The 17,260-nt window shown below is 51.2% G+C and overlaps 1 protein-coding gene across 1 annotated transcript in view; it reads right to left on the bottom strand.

Moving 5' to 3' along the window:
* Window positions 1-17,020, bottom strand: part of GREB1 (growth regulating estrogen receptor binding 1) — a 70,745-nt gene extending 53,725 nt beyond the window's left edge. The window contains exons 1-6 of the mRNA XM_035000607.1: window positions 16,682-17,020; window positions 11,848-11,967; window positions 9,272-9,448; window positions 2,585-2,767; window positions 1,441-1,584; window positions 470-598 (exon numbers count right to left, since the gene is read on the bottom strand). Of these exons, the coding sequence (XP_034856498.1) occupies window positions 470-598; window positions 1,441-1,584; window positions 2,585-2,767; window positions 9,272-9,448; window positions 11,848-11,967; window positions 16,682-16,838 (910 nt within the window). The 5' untranslated portion in view covers window positions 16,839-17,020. The remainder of the gene's footprint in view (window positions 1-469; window positions 599-1,440; window positions 1,585-2,584; window positions 2,768-9,271; window positions 9,449-11,847; window positions 11,968-16,681) is intronic.
* Between the last annotated feature and the right edge of the window lie 240 nt (window positions 17,021-17,260).

The raw sequence follows: 17,260 nt of genomic DNA, 5'->3' as shown, positions 1-17,260 counted from the left end.
CCCTCATCTGACCCTCTCAGCTGCCCTAAGAGCACAATTCTTATCTCCAGATGAGGCAACGATTTGTCAGAAGGCTTGTCCAAGATCCCCCAACTAATAAGAGACATGGTTGAGTTTCGATTTCACATGTATCTGATTTGGGAGCCCACATTCTTCCCTTGACACCACGCTGCCCCCTATTTCTCCAGAACTCTACAGCCCTCCTGATGCGTAGCCCACAGGCGACCGGCCGCCCATGCTTCCTGGCGTACACCCATCACCCAAGTCGGTGGCCGAAGCTGCGGTCCCACCCAGCACTGGGGCCTGGATGGCCTCCAAGACTCGGGAGGCACCTGCTGGCTGGTCCTGACTCGCCCTCTGTGCCACACCAACTCCAGGAGGCGCCATGGCCCCAGCACGGTGGCTCCCGCAACCCCCACAACAGCCTGGCCCGGAGGAAAACGCGACCCCCCTGGACAGGCAATGGCACCTAGCGCCGAGGGCCGCGGCATGGCCGACAGGTCGTTCTTCACCAGCTGTTGGTGCTTCGGGGAATCTCTGCCGTTGAGAACAGCTGGACCCACGGCTGCCGTTAGCGAGGGGTGCTCAGAGGCTGGTCCTGGCAGCAGAGAGAGAGAAGGGGGGGCGCAAAGTCAGTTCACAGGACGCTCCGTGAGCCCAGCTAGCAGGAAATTACTTTTCTTCCATTTTTATAAACGTGCTTTACGCCAAGAAGTGATTCTGCCTGCTGAGAACACACAAACACACGCACACACACTCCTGTTCCAATGAGCACGGCCTGGGTGAAAGCAGGACCAGGGAGACCTGAGGAGCCAGGGGGGCCCCTGAATCCCAGGGGTGCACGCAAGGCTCTTCCGCCTTCCTCCCCCTCACCCTCCCAGCTCAGGCTTGTACCGAACATGCTCAGGAAACCTGTCAGGCTTGCAGTCACCCAGCTCCAGGCTGCTCACGGGGCCTGGGGCTCCCCGGGCCTGAGGATAATGCTGAGGGAAGCTGGGGGTACTGCTCTTCTGAGCAGTAAGACTCTCACTGCACTGCTTAAATGCCCACGTCAGCCAGAATGGTCTAGAAGGCACTCCAGAGTCGGGGGTAGCACAAAACGTTTCCTGTGGGTGAGGTGGCATGATGAGGGGGTTCAGAGCATGGTTCTGAAGCCAGCTGCCCTGTGAATCATGCTGATCAGACCACACCACCACCAAGGGGATCACTGTCCGTAGCCAACAGGACCGAAGGACATCTTTCCAAATGAAAAACAAAGCACGCTGTGCCGGAAACTACTACAAATTCAAGATGAAACATAAAGGCACTCTGGGAAAGAAGACAAAGCACGCCTCTTATTTATCTTGAAGAATGTGTGGCTGCCTCATCGAGCCGCCATGCCGGGGACACACCGGGGACATGCGGGGGACACGCCAGGCCCACGGATCCAGCACCTCTCACCTGCAGGCTGGGCTCCCATTGGGATGCTCGGCGTCGGTCCAGGAACGGGCTCACTGGAGAAGGCAGCCAGAGGCCCAGAGCTCTCCGCGGGCGGGAAGAGGGAACTCGAGCAAGTACTGGCCAAGGTCTGCCGGCTTCTGAACTCTAAGGGGGCAAGATGCACGGGTGAAAACCAATTCCCCACCGGTTCTGAAATGCTTTCTAGACTGGAGTTTGTCCCACAAGAGAGCTAGATACCTAGATAACTCAAGTGGTGCCAACACCTTCCTAGCTTTGCTTCAGGGGGAGGCAGGGGTGCTCCATGCCAAGGCCAGGGGAATCTGTCTGGGGGACAGCTCTGATTATCAGGAGTGGGAGGCATCGTGAGCATTTGAGATGACACAAATGAGTCACCCCATCGCTGCCCTTCAAGTCCAAGGAAAGAACAGACTATTACTCAGAAGGAGAGGAAAAGCCAACACCCGGCTCCCCCCCACTCCATCCTGAAAGTCACCCTCTGCCGGAAAGATGGACCCCAGCAGTGTGGTGCATCTAGCTGATGAGGAACTTGGTCACAGCAAGCGATCACAGATCACAGACTCTTATCTGGTCCCACAGTGGAAGAACCACTGCCTCCCAGGACCTAGAAAATGACTGACACACAGCAGGAGCTCAAGAAATACTTATCAAGTGATGTTAAGAAGACGAGAGGGGTGGGGAGGAACGCCCAGAGCCAGCTCCTCCTGAAGCCCTTCCTTCTCTTCACAGCAGTTGGCTGGGGGAGGCCAGGCGACCAGAAGTAAGCCAACGCAGACAAGTGAGGGACAAAAGGTTCTCGCAGAGACCCCTCCTGGGACATGTCCCTCCACAACTGGGTGAGGGGGGGTATCTCAGGGACCAGGGACCACCTATGGTTGGGCCTCTGAAAATCCATCCCCCCCACCACCGCCCTCTTCCCTCCATAGATGACTTAGCCATGGGTGATACGGGGAGACAGGAGGGAGGAGAGAAGCCCAAGAACTGGGCTGACCTTTGGCCTGCAATCATGCCTGCAGAGCAGTCTCTCCTCAAAGTCCTGCTGCCTGGCACCTGGGCCCGCTTGGAAGACCCCCACCCCTACCCCCTAGTTCACCCACCCAACCTTGCTCAAAGCCCAAGCGCTCACCTGAGCCTTTCCAACAAATGAGAGGTCCTTTGGTGAGAGTCCCTTGTGCATTGCGGACCAGGTAATACTTCAGGTGTTTCTGCTTCTTGGGCTGAGTGGTCAACTTAAGATTTATGTGATTAGAAAATTCTGTGAAGTAACAGAAGCCTTTCTTTCCACAGCCAACACAATTCCCAGAGAAACCTGGGGGAGGAAACAAACCATGAATGTCTCCAACTTACCTTCAATATCCTCTTCAAATAATACAGACCTCATGGAGGGGCGCCTGGGTGGCTCAGAGGGTTAAGCGTCTGCCTTCGGCTCAGGTCATGATCCCAGGGTCCTGGGATCGAGCCACACATCGGGCTCCCTGCTGAGCAGGGAGTCTGCTTCTCCCTCTCCCCCTGCTTGTACACTCTGTCCCTCTGTCGAAAATAAATAAAATCTTAAAAAAAAAAAAAAAAAGGAAACTCTTATCCTCATTCTGTGCCACCAACCAGAAAATTCCACAAGGCAAATGTCCCTGGCACCTTATGCTGGGCCAGGGGTCAGTATGACCTCGACTCAAACAGAAGAAGGACCAAGAAGACTTAGTCATGGACAACTCCCGCCCCCGCCCCGCCCCACCCCGGCAAGCATGGAAGACTGAACTTGCCCCAGGGGCAGATTTTAAAGCCTGTTACACAGAGCAAACTTTACAAGACAAGAACTGTCGTGTTCAACTGTCCACACTGATCAAGTACCTGTAACAAGGTGGTACGTCCCTATCTCCAGTCACAGAATCTCGACCCTAGGATACACTGAGAGACCTCCTGGGAGCCCCAGATCACACCCCGATCCCATGAGTTGCTGAAAAGAAATGAGGAGCTCCACGGTGCAGCCAGAATGGCGGCAAGGGAATGCTGGGGGCCCGGCAGCCAAGGGAGCGGAGACCATCTGCAAGAGCTTGGCCGTCACCGTGCCGGAGTCCCGCTGCTGAGGCCCGAATGGGCCTTCCTGGGGAGGGACTGAGGTTCCCACCAGCTGTGAGGCTCCAGAAAGGCTGCCCCATGACAAAACTACCTCCTATGAACAGTTAAAATCCAGAGAGTACGCATGAAAAGAGCTTTATGAACTATCAAGTCCAATCAAACCATCCTCAGAACCGCTGGCTCACAGAGGAGAAACGGGCTGATTTGCCTCCCCCCCTACAGCTGCTGGTGTTCACACCCACCATCTCAAGAAAGCCTTCCTTAAGACCTCGCTTCGCCCACTGGTGCGTCTGGTTTCTATGGTACAAAGTCCTTTGGTAGGGGAGCCCCTGAAGCTGAGACTAATCTATTTTGTCATATTCAGGGACTGCAAGTTTACAAAGGTCACTCTGACTTTGCCCAGGAGGGCCATATGGCCATGTGCACAAACTCTGCTTTTTTAAACAGGGTATTCCTGAGGCCTCTGGCTAACGTTCAAAATAACATGTTAGTGAAGGTTCACCACATCTCCACGGGGAAACGAGACATCTACGTTACAGAAACTTACTGGATTTTCTGATCTCTTTTACTCTAAGCAAATTTAATATTCCTTCAAAGGCCTTAGAAAGAAGGACAAGTCTCTTGGTCGAGCCACGGGATGGGTACAGGTTGGTTGAAACCTTCCAGAATCCATTCTCTGTGCACCAGAGCAAAGAGACAAGGCACCAAGAAATGTCAAACACCGTGCTCTCCATTTACTTGTTTTTAAGGGGACAGGAAGGGAATGAACGTGCACAGAGAACCAGGGACGTTCTGGTCATCTGCTGTCCTCTAGACAGGTCACTCAGCTTTACTGGCATAACAACTAGTCAGTCGGGACAGCACAACCTTCTTTGGGGAAGCCTGAGAACCAGAGAGGTTATGTAAGAGTCCAAAGGGGATGCAGACAGTGTGTCACTCCATTCTAGCACGAGAACGGAGTGTAGACCCACAGACATGACGTCCAAGGCCACCCCGAATCCTACCCAACCCCCACCTCCAGCTTCCACTCCTGTTCCCCACTCTGCTCTGCCAAATCACCAACTGGACCCCCTGCCCACTCCCACCACCCTCCTGCCTCCAGGCTCATGCTCCTTCCTACAGAAGCCCCACCTGTGTGTGTTCCACTGTCACCCAATGCCCAACTCAAATGTCGACTTCTTCAGAGCTTTCCTTGACCCAAAGGGCTGAAGCTTGCTGTTCTCAACCTCCTAATGCTCTTTATACTGCTCAGAAGACCATGGTAACTTCTTCTTTTGTGTTTATCGAAATTCACGTCTTTTTCCCCCATAACTATCCCTGTGCCCCAAAGCACCGGCATCATGGTGTGAGTGGACGTAGCTGCGGGCTGTGTGTGTACATGTACATTTATGTGCACAGACTAGCGTCCAGCACACGGTAGACAGTAAATATCGGGAGGGAAGGCAGGAGAAACAACGTAACGATCCATGTGAACACTTTAGGATTTCTGCATATTCTTTGAAATAATAACCTACTGTTTTTTATTTATGCCTTTGTCTCCAACCTGGATGCCTTATGATATGCACAGCTCAACTGCCATCAAAGAATGAGGCCCCGAGAAATCTTCCAACACCAAGTGTTGAAAAGATGGGTGGACAAGAATGACTGCAAGGCTGTGGGATGCCAGGAGCGCCGTGCCAAGGCCAGCATGGGCATCCAGAAGCAGCTACACGGATGTCAGGCCCTGGTTCCATGAGTAACGTGGGCTGTGGAACCTCAGCTCCCTTTCAGACGCAGGGCTGGGAAACACAGACCATCAGGAACCCCTCCTTGTGGTTCAGAAGGGGCAACTGGGTCCAGCAAATATTTAGGGAGGCAGCAAGCAAAGTGTTCTCCTGCTTTGGCAACAATTTCTGGCCAGGAGAATAGACTGCTCTTCTGAGAGGTGATCTGGGACCACGGAAGGGGCTGATCAAGAAAACCGCAGGACGGCTTCCCAACCAGTCCCAGGAGACCAGGGAAATGGCTGAAATCACCCCAGCTGAACACATGAGGTAATTCTAATTTTTCACGACATTGTCTACAAGGCAATAAAAGTTTTCACAAGGATGCATAAAATGAGCCATTCTCTTTGGAAATCTGCCTCAGGACTGGGGAGTTGATAATCTCTTGAGAAGACAGCATGGGATGCAGCCCGAATCCTCAGACTCCCAGGCACAAACATCCAGAGTCAAGAGACACGGTTCCTTCGATGTCCTACAGCACAAGAGACTGTCCATAACATCGAGTCTCTCATGACCACACACGGCGGCACCATCGCTGCCCCCACAGGTCCCCGTCTAGCCGGGCTTGTCTGCCCAGATGGCACCTGCTGTGCGTGCACACGGAGCCAGGCTCTCCCTTCTGTGGGAAGACCTACTGGCAAGGCAGGGCTCATCGGGGCCTGGCAGGCGAGGTTGGACCTCAAGAGGGGCTCCGAGCTCTATTTAAGGACGGAGCCTTCATAGGTGGGCACATGCCACACCCGAGCGGCAGGCAAAGCCTTAAGGGCCGAGTCGGGGTTCAGATGAGACAGGAACAGAATGGGGACGATGGGCACGGAAAGATGGCCTAATGCTGACGGTACATTAGCAGGCTTGGAACATAACCAAGACCCCGGGATTCTCTAGAATCCTACAATAAAGCTCAGAACTACTTCCCCAGCCTCTAGTTCTCCCTTGGGAAGGGGGGTGGGGAAAGAAATCAGTTGCTCATGAGCTGCAAGAGATCGTTCTAAAATGCAAGTTAAAACTTGCAAAAATGCAAGTTAGAAACTGTTAAGGGAAAACTAGGAAGGAGGGGCTTATACAAGAAGAGAAAATTATCGACAGGTCAACCAAATGCTTTGGGAGAGTCTTGTTTGGATTTTGATTCAAACAAACCAACTGTAAAAACAAACAAAAACTATTAAGACAAAATTTGAACACACTGGATATCTGATGTTATGGAATGATTGTTACATGTTTTAGATATGATAATGGTACAGGATTTCTAACAAAAAGCCCTTACTTTTTAGAGATACACACTGAAATGCTTACAGATGAAATGACAGGTCCGGGATTTGCTTCCAAATCAGAACGTAGAGAAGGGAGAGTTAGGAGTGAAATGCAACTGTGTTAGTAACTGCTGAAGAGACAAAACAGATACATTATACTATCATAGTCTTCTCTCTACCTCGACAGTTTAAAAATGACTTCCTGAGGTGCCTGGGTGGCTCAGTTGGTTAAGCATCCAACTCTTGGTTTCGGCTCAAGTCATAATCTCAGGGTTGTGGGATCGAGCCCCGTGTAGGGCTCCCTGCTCAGCATGGAGTCTGCTTGTCCCTTTCCCTCTGCTCCTCCCCCCTCTCCCCTCTCAAATAAATAAATAAAATCTTAAAAAAAAAAAGACTTCCCGGGCACCGTAGCCTTTCACAAGCGGGGCCCAAGCAGCCCCCTTACCAGTCTCCACCCTGTTTCTCCAGCACACCATCCTCCTTCATGCACATGGCCCCCCTCCTGCCCGAGAGCACCCCGTCCTCTGGAGTATGAGACCAGGGCCAGAGCACCTGGATTCAAATTCAGGACCTGCCATTTACTAGCTGGGTGACCCTGAGCAAGTCGCTTAACCTCTCTGTGCCTTTATTTCTTCATATACAAATGCCAGATAATAAGGTACCCACCGCGCCGGCTTATGTGATCCTACTGAGCAGTTTCTGACACACGGTCAGTGCTCAGTAAGGTGGCTGCTATTAATGTTTAGCTGCTATCGTTCTCTGACTGGCAAAACGCCACTGGTTTTTCAGGGCCGAGCTTAAACACCACACCCTCGGAGACACCCTCCCGTCACCGGGGCTCAGTGCGCCCTTCCGTAGCCCCCCAGCTACAGCATGCGGCACGGAGATGTAGTTTAAGCTTTATTTCTGCAGCTCTCTGAGCTGAGTCCCTGTCTGCCTGAGCTTTCGTACCAGGTGACAAACCCCCAGGGAAGGAGCCGGTTGGACTTGACTTTGGGGCCCCGGGGCTGAACTGAAAGCCCACCTGCCATCCGGGGTCTACATTCCATGAACGCTCAATGCTTTGCCTGCTGAATAAACACAGGACTCATTTACACTAAAAGGAAAAAAATGAACATTCTAGCTCAGTGTTTTCTTCCGTCTTAGCTGTCAGCCAATTTCAATGAATTACCGTCAATAACTGGAAACATACACCTAGATTTTCATCTTCTCAGACAAAAATCCCTCGGTTGATTCAAAGTCACTAAAACACGATTCCCTTCATTATAGATTGGGGGGGATTATAAATTAGGAGCTAAAGCCATTCCTTCCCCCAAGATGCTTCACAGCTTCCATTTTATAGATCACTAAAAAGCACTGAGCCCAGGCCCCGGGGAGGGCTGCAGGGCCACCCTGCCCTGTGCAGCCATCAGGGTTAATTGCAGGAAACCTAAACAGTGTTAAGTGTACAAGCTGAGAGCATAAAGTTATTTTAAAAGAAGAAAGCATCGGTTATTACCAACCAGCCCTCGTTACCCACCTCCGATGGCTTTTTGGCGAGCAATTAACAAAGACCCCACTTCCTCTGCACTGGCCCCCTGAGGAGCTAGAGCTGTTTGGGGGCTGGCGGCCAATGCACTGAAAGATTCTTGTCTCCACCTTTCAAGACCCAGAACCTCCTTGATTTACTGCCCTCACAATTCCTTTACAGTCACAAAGTGGTGGAATTCAGCTGGAGCCCCGGCTGCCACCAGATCAAACGCTGACCAAGTCACCAGCACTGTCCTACCAGCAGGCTGCATCCTGAGTGGGCTCGATGAGCAAATTAAACCTAAGACGGAAGGACTCCATGAGCTTCTCGGGCGGAGTGAATTTTCTGGGATTATTCTTGTTTTCAAGAACTAGTGATGATAAGCCCACACCGGCCTGAACCTCTTCTCTCTCGGGTCACTGTCCCAGAGCTGTGTGTGTCCCTGCAACCCACATTCACCTGCCTTGCTTCCCAGCATTAACCCACCGCCGCATCTCCTCGAGGCAGGAACCATTTCTTTGTTTTCTGTGGCTCCATTCTTGTCCTCCCCTCCGTCTCTCCTCCCCTCGGGTCCTTTACGTGATGCCTCAGACATAAACTGTGCTTAATAAATACCACTGACGTGCATGTACCTACTCAGCTCTGGGGGCTGGATCAAGCGCGAAATTTAAATGTTCCACAGTGAAGACTGTTCCTGATGCTACATCTGGACCAGATCATTACGGCCCTTCCACCTGCCTGGTCCTCCTCCAAAGGAGACACCAGGCCTGGTGAAGGGGCCAGACTGCCGAACAGCCAAGAGCATGTGTGGGAATCACTCCCTACTTTATGGAGAAGGTATGACTGTTCTGCAAGCAGGAACACATACTCGGCCCTGTTCTCCCTCCACCTCATGTCTGATGGCTTCTGAAACCACCCAGGACAGGTCTGTATCCTATTCTTGACACAGGTAGGCACTTAGAAAAGGTGTGACGAACAACCATCCAAAAAAGTTAATTCTAAAGGACAGGTTCTCTATAGGAAGTTCGTCACATTTTAAAATAAATCTCATTCACATTCCAATTCCACACAGAAATAGCCAACTGAAAAACACAAACAGGGCCAGCCAGGACCTGCTGATGAAGAGGCCCCCAAAGGTGGCCTGCTCCTCCGCCCCCAAAGGCCTCCCTTGTCCCTGCCCCAAATGCGGATGGAACCGCAAAGAAGGGACTTACCAAGAAGAGCGTTGTGCCCATTATCATCGGGCAAGAACCTTTTGTCAACGGCACACACCAGGAGATGGTCCGGCAGGCTGGGGGACTTGGCCCCCACGAGGAGAAAGCCTGCAGGGACGTCGATGGGCTCACTGGAAATGGAGACAAGACGCAGGTCCTTCCCCGCCTGGCAGAACCCTAGGAGGAATGGACAGGGCTCACATGCGCGCCAAGGGGCTTCCCCAGAACCAGGCTCTGCATGGGCAAAGGGAGGACATTCCAGATCTTGTCAGGAACAAACCTCACCTCTGCGTGCGGCTGACTTTAAAATTAGTTCCAAGAGATAAAATTATAACCATATTTACTCAGGACACTTGCTGCATGTTAATTTCTCTGAAGACTATTGTGTCACCATATAATATTCATGTACAAGGGAAACTCAGCAGGAAAAACGGTAGACAAGTGGTGGTCAATTAAAATGTATACAAGATAAATCCATAAGAAATTGTGAGTAACGTGGTATATTTTACACCCTGCATTTCTCACATGTATGAGGAATAGGCAAATGTCACAAAGGAAGAGCCAGAGCCTGGTAATGCTGGCTGTCTCTGGGGATGGGACTGGGACCAGGACACAAGGAGAGTGATCATCAAGGAGGCTTGCACTCTATACCCTTTTGAACATTTTGTATTTTAGAGCTTTTAAATATATTTAAATATATTTCCCATTCGGATAATAAGTGCCCTAAAATATCTGGAAATAAAAGGAAAGAAACAGCTGAGATTTATTTGGAGGGGTCCTCTCCCAGGTCTTCCTGGATGAGGGCACATTCGGCCCCATCTCCTGGGTCGGTTCCATCCTTAGTTACCGACTGAGACAATGAGAGTTAACATGACCCTGACGGTCCCAAGGCTTTCCTGCCAACACTCTACAGTGTGAACAGACCCCGCCGGCATGCACCTGCTTCACCATCTACAGCACCTGTGTCCAGAGTCTCCCACCTGCCCCCAGGGGAGGGCCACGAAGGGACCCTAAGGGCGGGGAGGTGGGCAGGCCCGGAGACAGTATCCACTGTGCACCAGGCACTGGACCAGGTTAAGCTCTGCAAAAGCTCTCATTGCATCACCTCTGGGGAAGTGATTCAGCCCCCAGTTTGCAGAGATGGAAATCGAGGCTCAGAGAGGTTCCATGATTTGCTCAGAGCTGCTAAGAGGTGGGCCGGGATGGAGCCAGGTCCACCCCTCAGCTTGGGGTGGTTCCCCTTCATTGTCTTAGGGAAGCTAAGCAAAGTCCTGAGGCTGAGGTCAAGCACCCTACAGGCCTTCTACCTACATGGCCCGGGCCCTTCCTTCTGAAGAGCTGGAGGAAAACAGGCCATGGACAGTGTTTACTACACTGACTTGGAGAATTCTTTGAAAATCACTATCATGACCACTGGACAGTTCACGGTTTCCTTCTTTAATTAGGTGACCTTTTAACATGTGGACACTAGAAGTCCTACCTCATGAAGAGCCATTGTGCCAGTTTCTCTCTCCCTGGAACAGTAGCCCCGGTGAGGGCTGACTGCCTCCCCTGCCGCCATCCTGCACAAGGTCAAGTCCAGGCCCACACACAGGGCACCTGGGACCTCTACACCCCATCTGACCACTGCACCAAGCCCTGCCCAGCCACACCTCAGACCCCTACCTAAATAAGCTGTTAGCAGCTCCCCAGATGGCCTATATTCTCACCCTCCTGAGCCTCTGCACATGCTGTTTCTCTGTCTGGAATGTCCCAGTTTCCCCCAACCCTCTCCCAGACTCCTGCTAATCCTCCAAAACCCAGATAACGGGCCACCTCCTCCAGGAAGCCTTCCCTAAACTCTCCACCCACGTAAGGAACCTTTCCTGTGCTCCCAGGCACCCCTGCTTGCCCAGCCCACCCTGTCGGCACTTTCCACGTCATGTGCAAAGTGTCTGCTTACCTACATAGCTCCATTAAACTGGGAGTTCTTGTACCTTTTATCTCCATATTTCCAGAGTGGGGGCCCCAATCATTAGTGAATTAACTGACTAACTAGTGACATCACTCAGCTGGTATGGGGACAGGGCAGATGAACGTACACCATTCAGAGAGTCTGTCCTGCTAGTAAGTGACAGAGCCAGGGGTTTACTCCAAGTTTCTCTGAGTGCAGAGCACGAGCTCTTATCATCAGACCAAGGTGCCCCCCCACCTGGCATTTCTGTGCCTTGGTTCCTCAACACTGCAACAGGAGTAACATACTGATTCTACAGGGTTCCTGAGAGAACACATATCTGCCTTCTTCAACAGTAAATTACGATCGCGGACAAAGATTATTCTTACTAATCAGTCTGAGTGAAACGTCAGCACAAGCAGACCCAAACTGGGAAATATATTCTAGTTTCCAAACAACCAATGTAGAAAAATGAACCATTGGACCCAAATCCATTTGTAAAGTTGAGCTATCCAAAGAGCGCCGAGGGTTGGTGAGCCTGACAGTCCCCGGGGTGGTGTAGCCAGGGGCCAGGAGCACAGGGGACCGACCGGTGCACAGCTGCAGACTCTGGGCTTCGGGGGAGCCCAGGTGCCAGCCTTACCGTCCATGGTACAGCAGCCTTCAGGTGGAGGGTGCATCTGGTAGGGATTTGGGGGACAGTTGGGCTCCAGTCCCCCTTCTCCCTCTTCCTCCTCGTCCTCATTGTCCACTCGGCTACCACCTACAAGTGGCAAAGGGGAGGGAGGAGACAGGCAGAAGCAAGGGGTCAGCAAGTCTCAGCCATTTAATAATTAACCCATCCCTACAGACACGCTGGGAGTCAGGCATCATGCCTCTCTCTGCTCAGAGGGGACAGCTGAGGTCAGAGGACTTTCCCAAGGTCACGGACTCAGGCTCCAAGCCTGGCCTCGTGACTTCAAATTCAGGTTCCTTCTCTTTCCATCCAGCAGAGCTGCCCGAGTCTGCTCACGCACGAGGCTTAAATACAGACATAACTGGTTGATAAGAATGGCACATGAAGCACTCCAAAAATCTTTCTGCGGGAGGTGCCAAAGATTAAGATATAGACCATTTTACAGAGAGGGACCCGATCACTGGCCCACAGCTCTTCGGTGACCTGCTAGGAAGCACAGCCAGGAGGCTCCCAGGGGCATGTGAGGCCCATGTCCTGCGGCTGATGTTCTGCCATTGACTATCCGGCTTCACTTAGAATACAAAATATAGTGTGAACTGCCTCTCCGTCATATAAACTCTATGTGTCTATTTATCCCCAAGGGAAGAGTGGATGCATAGACAGGACTAGAAATACAAACACACCCAAACCTGGCACATACACACAAAGTGCCATTCCAGAACAAGGCCAAGCATGTTATGACTTTAGGAAACTTTTTTTTTTTTTTTTAAGTGCAGTCGCATTTTAGGAGTCCTGGCAAACATGGAACTGGCCAGAAGAGCCAGGGATTGGCCGTGGAAATCTCACTGCTCCCTACTCCATCGCGGCGGTAAAAGAGCTTCTTGTCGTTCCCCGCAACTCTCGGCTCCCAGGGAGTGGGGTCCCTGCCCTCGCTCATCTCTGTGACCCAGGCACCCCTCAAAATGCTCGTGCAGAGACAGTGCCCGGGAGACCCATGCCCAGCTGATATGGGCATATACCCTCGGGCCCTGTTTACCCAGCACTGCTCGACAAGGGGGTTCATCTAAATGAATTTCCCAGGCTATGGAAGTATCATCCTAACTCCCTTTAATAGACATTTTTGGCCAAAATCCTTCTCAACTTGTCCAGGTTTAAATGTCATTTAGTAACTAGCATGCAACCTTCTTCATGGAATAGGGTCATTACAAGCATCCTTAAATGGGCTGGGCTGGAAGACAGTTTTTCTTCTTTTTTGTTTCTCTGCCTCCTGTTTTAGTGCTCGTTTCTGTGTTCCCATTTCTCCTACCTCCTCTTCCTCGGCTCTCGCACCCTCCGTCCATCCAGTGGGTTAAGTGGTTCTAGGTTAGTGATGGAATCGTGTGCAGTGGAAAGAGAGGGGCTGGGAATCAGGGAACTCAAGCTTCAGTTCTCAAGCCTGCCATTGTCTGTGTGGCCACAGGAAAGTTACTTAACCTCTCTGTGCATCAGATCCCACATCTTTAAAATGAGGTGGTTATATAGGGCCACTCTGAGCTGCTATAGTCTATGTGGGGGAATACGGCCCTCAGCGTTGCACAGTCTTCCTGATGTGATTTAATCAGTACAGTGGCCACCATTTTAAAGGTGCCCATGAGACAAGAGGCAGAAGAAACTGAACATTCTAAGCCAGCTCATGCCCATGACCTTGGGTAGGTCAGAGCGGGAAGTGAAGAACCCTGGTGTCTCGTCTTTCTGAGCCTAGAGTGCACCAAGGTGGCAGGAAGACCATAAAAAGATTACCCAGGAAGCACACAAGGAGGTGGTGGGGCTAAACTCCGGAGCTTCCTTCAGATGCTTCCTTCCTGCCATTAAATGCAGGCGTAGAGTGGCTTTAGCCTAAGTGACAGAGTCCCGCCCAGACCCCAGGCGCCAGCTACGCAGCACAGGGCCCCATGGGGGCTGGGACTATCCTGCGGCCACCTACGGAGTGGGCGGCACAGAGTGCTCGGCTGCACCACCCACTCTCCTCCCGGAGCCGAGACTCCAGAGGCTGGGAGGGAAGGGCAAAGACCCCAACAGTCTGAGTAAGAAGAAGCAAGAACTCAGAGACCCTGGAGCTCTGAGGGCACACAGGAATGCCTGTCTGCAGTTATTCTGCTAAAGCCAAATGGAAGAGGAATTCAGAGTCTCTGAAAGAATGAAAGAGGAGGTCCTTCAGCCTCAGAAAGTCAAAGAAAGAGCTCAGAATCCAGTGGATGAGAAAGCAGACCTCAAAGATCAAAGGTCTACACCAGACATCCCAGGGCCTTTGATGGAATCAGTCAGGCAGTGGCGAGGGTGAGGAGACTTATTACAGCCAGGAGCAGACCAGACCAGACTGCTGGCCAAGGTCGGGGGGGCGGGGGGGGGGGGTGGCGGGGCATTACCATGGCGTCAGACAAGACCAACCGGATTTGAAGCTGAGAACCTTAACACGAAAACACAGACGCCCAGAGTGCTGTCCCACTTCTTCACTCTGCAGAGCTAAATTTTCTTTCCTTTCCACAAGAAGAAACCACATGACATTTTGAGGAGGGTGAGGCTGTAAGAATTAACCACATCTTGTTTAATTAATTAATACTTATCTCAAAACGCTGGAGTGGGGTTTGTTTTGTTTGGGCTTTCTCTAAAAACTAAAAAAAAAAAGTAAATAGCCCATAAAAGCCTTTTCCCCTGGAAGGAGGTGTGGTAAGACCTCTAATCCAGGGAACAAAGTCATAAGGTCCCTGCTCAGGAACACGGAAGATGTTAACAGACCCAGGGGTGTTTAGGATACCAGCAGCCTGGCCATAAAAACCATCTTTAATGTAATTGTCTGAGGAAGGACAGCAGTAAGAGACCCTGGCAGACAGACAGACAAAACAAGGTGTGGCCAGGACAAGCCATCGGCGCCAAGTTTTATAACACAGAATCCAGGGGGAGAGCTGTGTGTTCAGTTCACGGTGACATCCAGCAAACTAAAAAAGACAGTGTTCCCCTTCCCACCAGACCCCTCCTTTGTCCTTCCTGCCCCTCGGGATTTCTCTATTCTGTTTGCGGACGCACAGGAAAAGCTGGAGGGTCTGCTCTGGTTTTCATACAGGGGGGCTGCACCAATAGCTGGCGGGGCGCCTGCAGCTCTCAACACGGGAGGCATGAGAAGGGGATGCCTCAAAGCTGTCCCCGGAAAGTGCCACCTGCCCAATGCCCTATTGGCAGGGGAAGGCATCCTAACAAGTCAGGATGTTCGAGATGCAGCCTCCCAGGTAGTCCGCAGAGATCTTAGGCAGAAGGAAAAGCTGGCAGGGAACCTCCCAGGGCTTTCTCCACTCCCCCTCTCTCCCCACAGGTGAGCCCCCTTTCTATCACAGAGCTGCCAAAGCTAAGGGTGCAACTCCCTGACTCGGGCACTCCTTCGACACTGCAATCTGCAAGCAAACCCATCTCCCAGCGTCCCAAATCATGGGGTGTAATCACTTTAGTAGGTGCAGGTGGAAAGAACTTTGTAGATTTTAAAGTGCCATTCACATGAACTAAGTCATCATTGTCACCATCATTAATTTATCATTAGCAACAAAGACTTTCAGTACTGAAAGTAGCTAAGGCTGACTGTTTAATGCATACATTTTACATAAGTCTGTCAGCTAGCCAAAAACACAGGCTGTCTGCCCCACTCATTTCTCATCTCCTCCCTGTGTTGCAGTGACGCTTCCCCTGCTGAAAAACGTGCTTTCGATATGTAGAGAGAATTCTTGGTTTTCCTAATTCATGCTTTTGAGCATGGTCCAGTTTCTCCCAGACCCTCATCCAGCTCTTTTAGGTCTTTACTGTGGCTGTTTGTAAAGTTAACATTGTAAGGACGTTTCAAAGATGGACACAAGGAACTGTGTGTCCCTGCTAGAATAAGGAACTATCAGATTCCACACAAGCAGCTCTGTGCCTCATTTTCCCTTATGTGCAACCCTCCCAGCCAGCCATCCCCACACCCTGCCAACACACACACACACACACACACACAGACCCACACACATGCTGACTACCCCAATACAGGATCTGCCATACTGCATGCATGCCTTAATTGATTTATTTCTGTTTCAAACAACGGGACTTTTTGCCTTCAATATCGAAGTGAAGTCTGCAGGGAACTTCCAGTGGAAGGCATAAACTGACCAAAAGTTCCATGGACTGCTGTGGGGTTACTTCTGACATAAAAAACACATGGCTATTAAAGAGACACACTAAAGATTGAAAACACATCCATTTTACTCTCTGGATAGCTAAGTAAATCCTAAAGTTGTCCTCATGCCTGAATATAATTGATTCATTCATTCCTGGCACACGTTCAATTCGTAAGGGTTTGTTCTTGATTTTTTTCTAAGTTTCTAGAGGGCTCTTATATCTGCGACCACAAAGAGAAACCACCTAGAGACTATTTTGCAAAGATATGGCCATGAATCCTGGGACAGAGTGAAAAAAATATCACCAAGGGCCAAAGCATGTTAAAATTTCTGACTTACCCAAGTGAGAAAGTCAAACCTTCTAATGAGAGCATCAGTAACAACCAGTTCACGACAATCCAATGCAGCCCTCTTCCTTCCCCCTGTTATCCAATGAATAACTGCATTCCTTGTAACTTTATGGCCGAAACTTAGTCTTAGCCAAGGAAAAAGGTAGGTGCACCTTTCTTTTTCTAATAATTCTTTTCTCCTAGACTCTTCCACACAGAGGGGAGAGGAGCAAGTTCCCTGTTCTGTTACAACAGGAGTTGCACCAGACGCAGGACCTACCCCAGCGTATCTCCTACCTTCCAGGGCGGAGAGCTGCGGCTCTGTTTCCAGATAGAGCTGGGAGAAGACCGGCCGGGGCACCAGGCTGCTGGACCGCAGGGATGCCTCGATGGAGTTGTGCAGGACCTCTTCGAAGCGCGTCGTCTTCAGCTGTCCAGCATAAGAGTTTCCCATCTTCAGAAAGGACGACAGAGGATGCTATTTAAAATGACATCTCAGCGTCAGTTGAAAAGACTGATGCTGTGCCCGAAGCCCAAAGGCAGATGTGAACCAGTCACAAGGAGGGAAGGGCCAGGGAAGGGCCGTGGATCGCCCCGCTCGGCTGAGAGGACAGGGCGGCTCTCAGCACCAGCTAGTGCTGGGCAATGACAGGAAGTTACCGAAGTAACAGCTTTCTCTAATTCAGCACTCAGATAGCCGAGGCTGACACCTCTTCGCATATTGCGCTGGAAACCGGCTCTTTCATCATCCCTGGTTCCACAGACCGCGCCCCCCCACCCCGTCCCGCCTTTTCCCTGAGATGGGATCCCGCCCCCAAGAGAGCTCAGACAAATGATGGTTTATTCTCCTTGACTTTACAGGAGAGTAGCCCCGCG

The sequence above is a fragment of the Mirounga leonina genome, unplaced genomic scaffold (genome assembly GCF_011800145.1).
Source record: "Mirounga leonina isolate KUSES-001 unplaced genomic scaffold, KU_Mleo_1.0 Mir_125, whole genome shotgun sequence".
Taxonomy (NCBI): Eukaryota; Metazoa; Chordata; class Mammalia; order Carnivora; family Phocidae; genus Mirounga; species Mirounga leonina.
The sequence above is the reverse complement of the archived record's forward strand: the minus strand, read 5'-3'. Positions and strand labels throughout refer to the sequence as shown.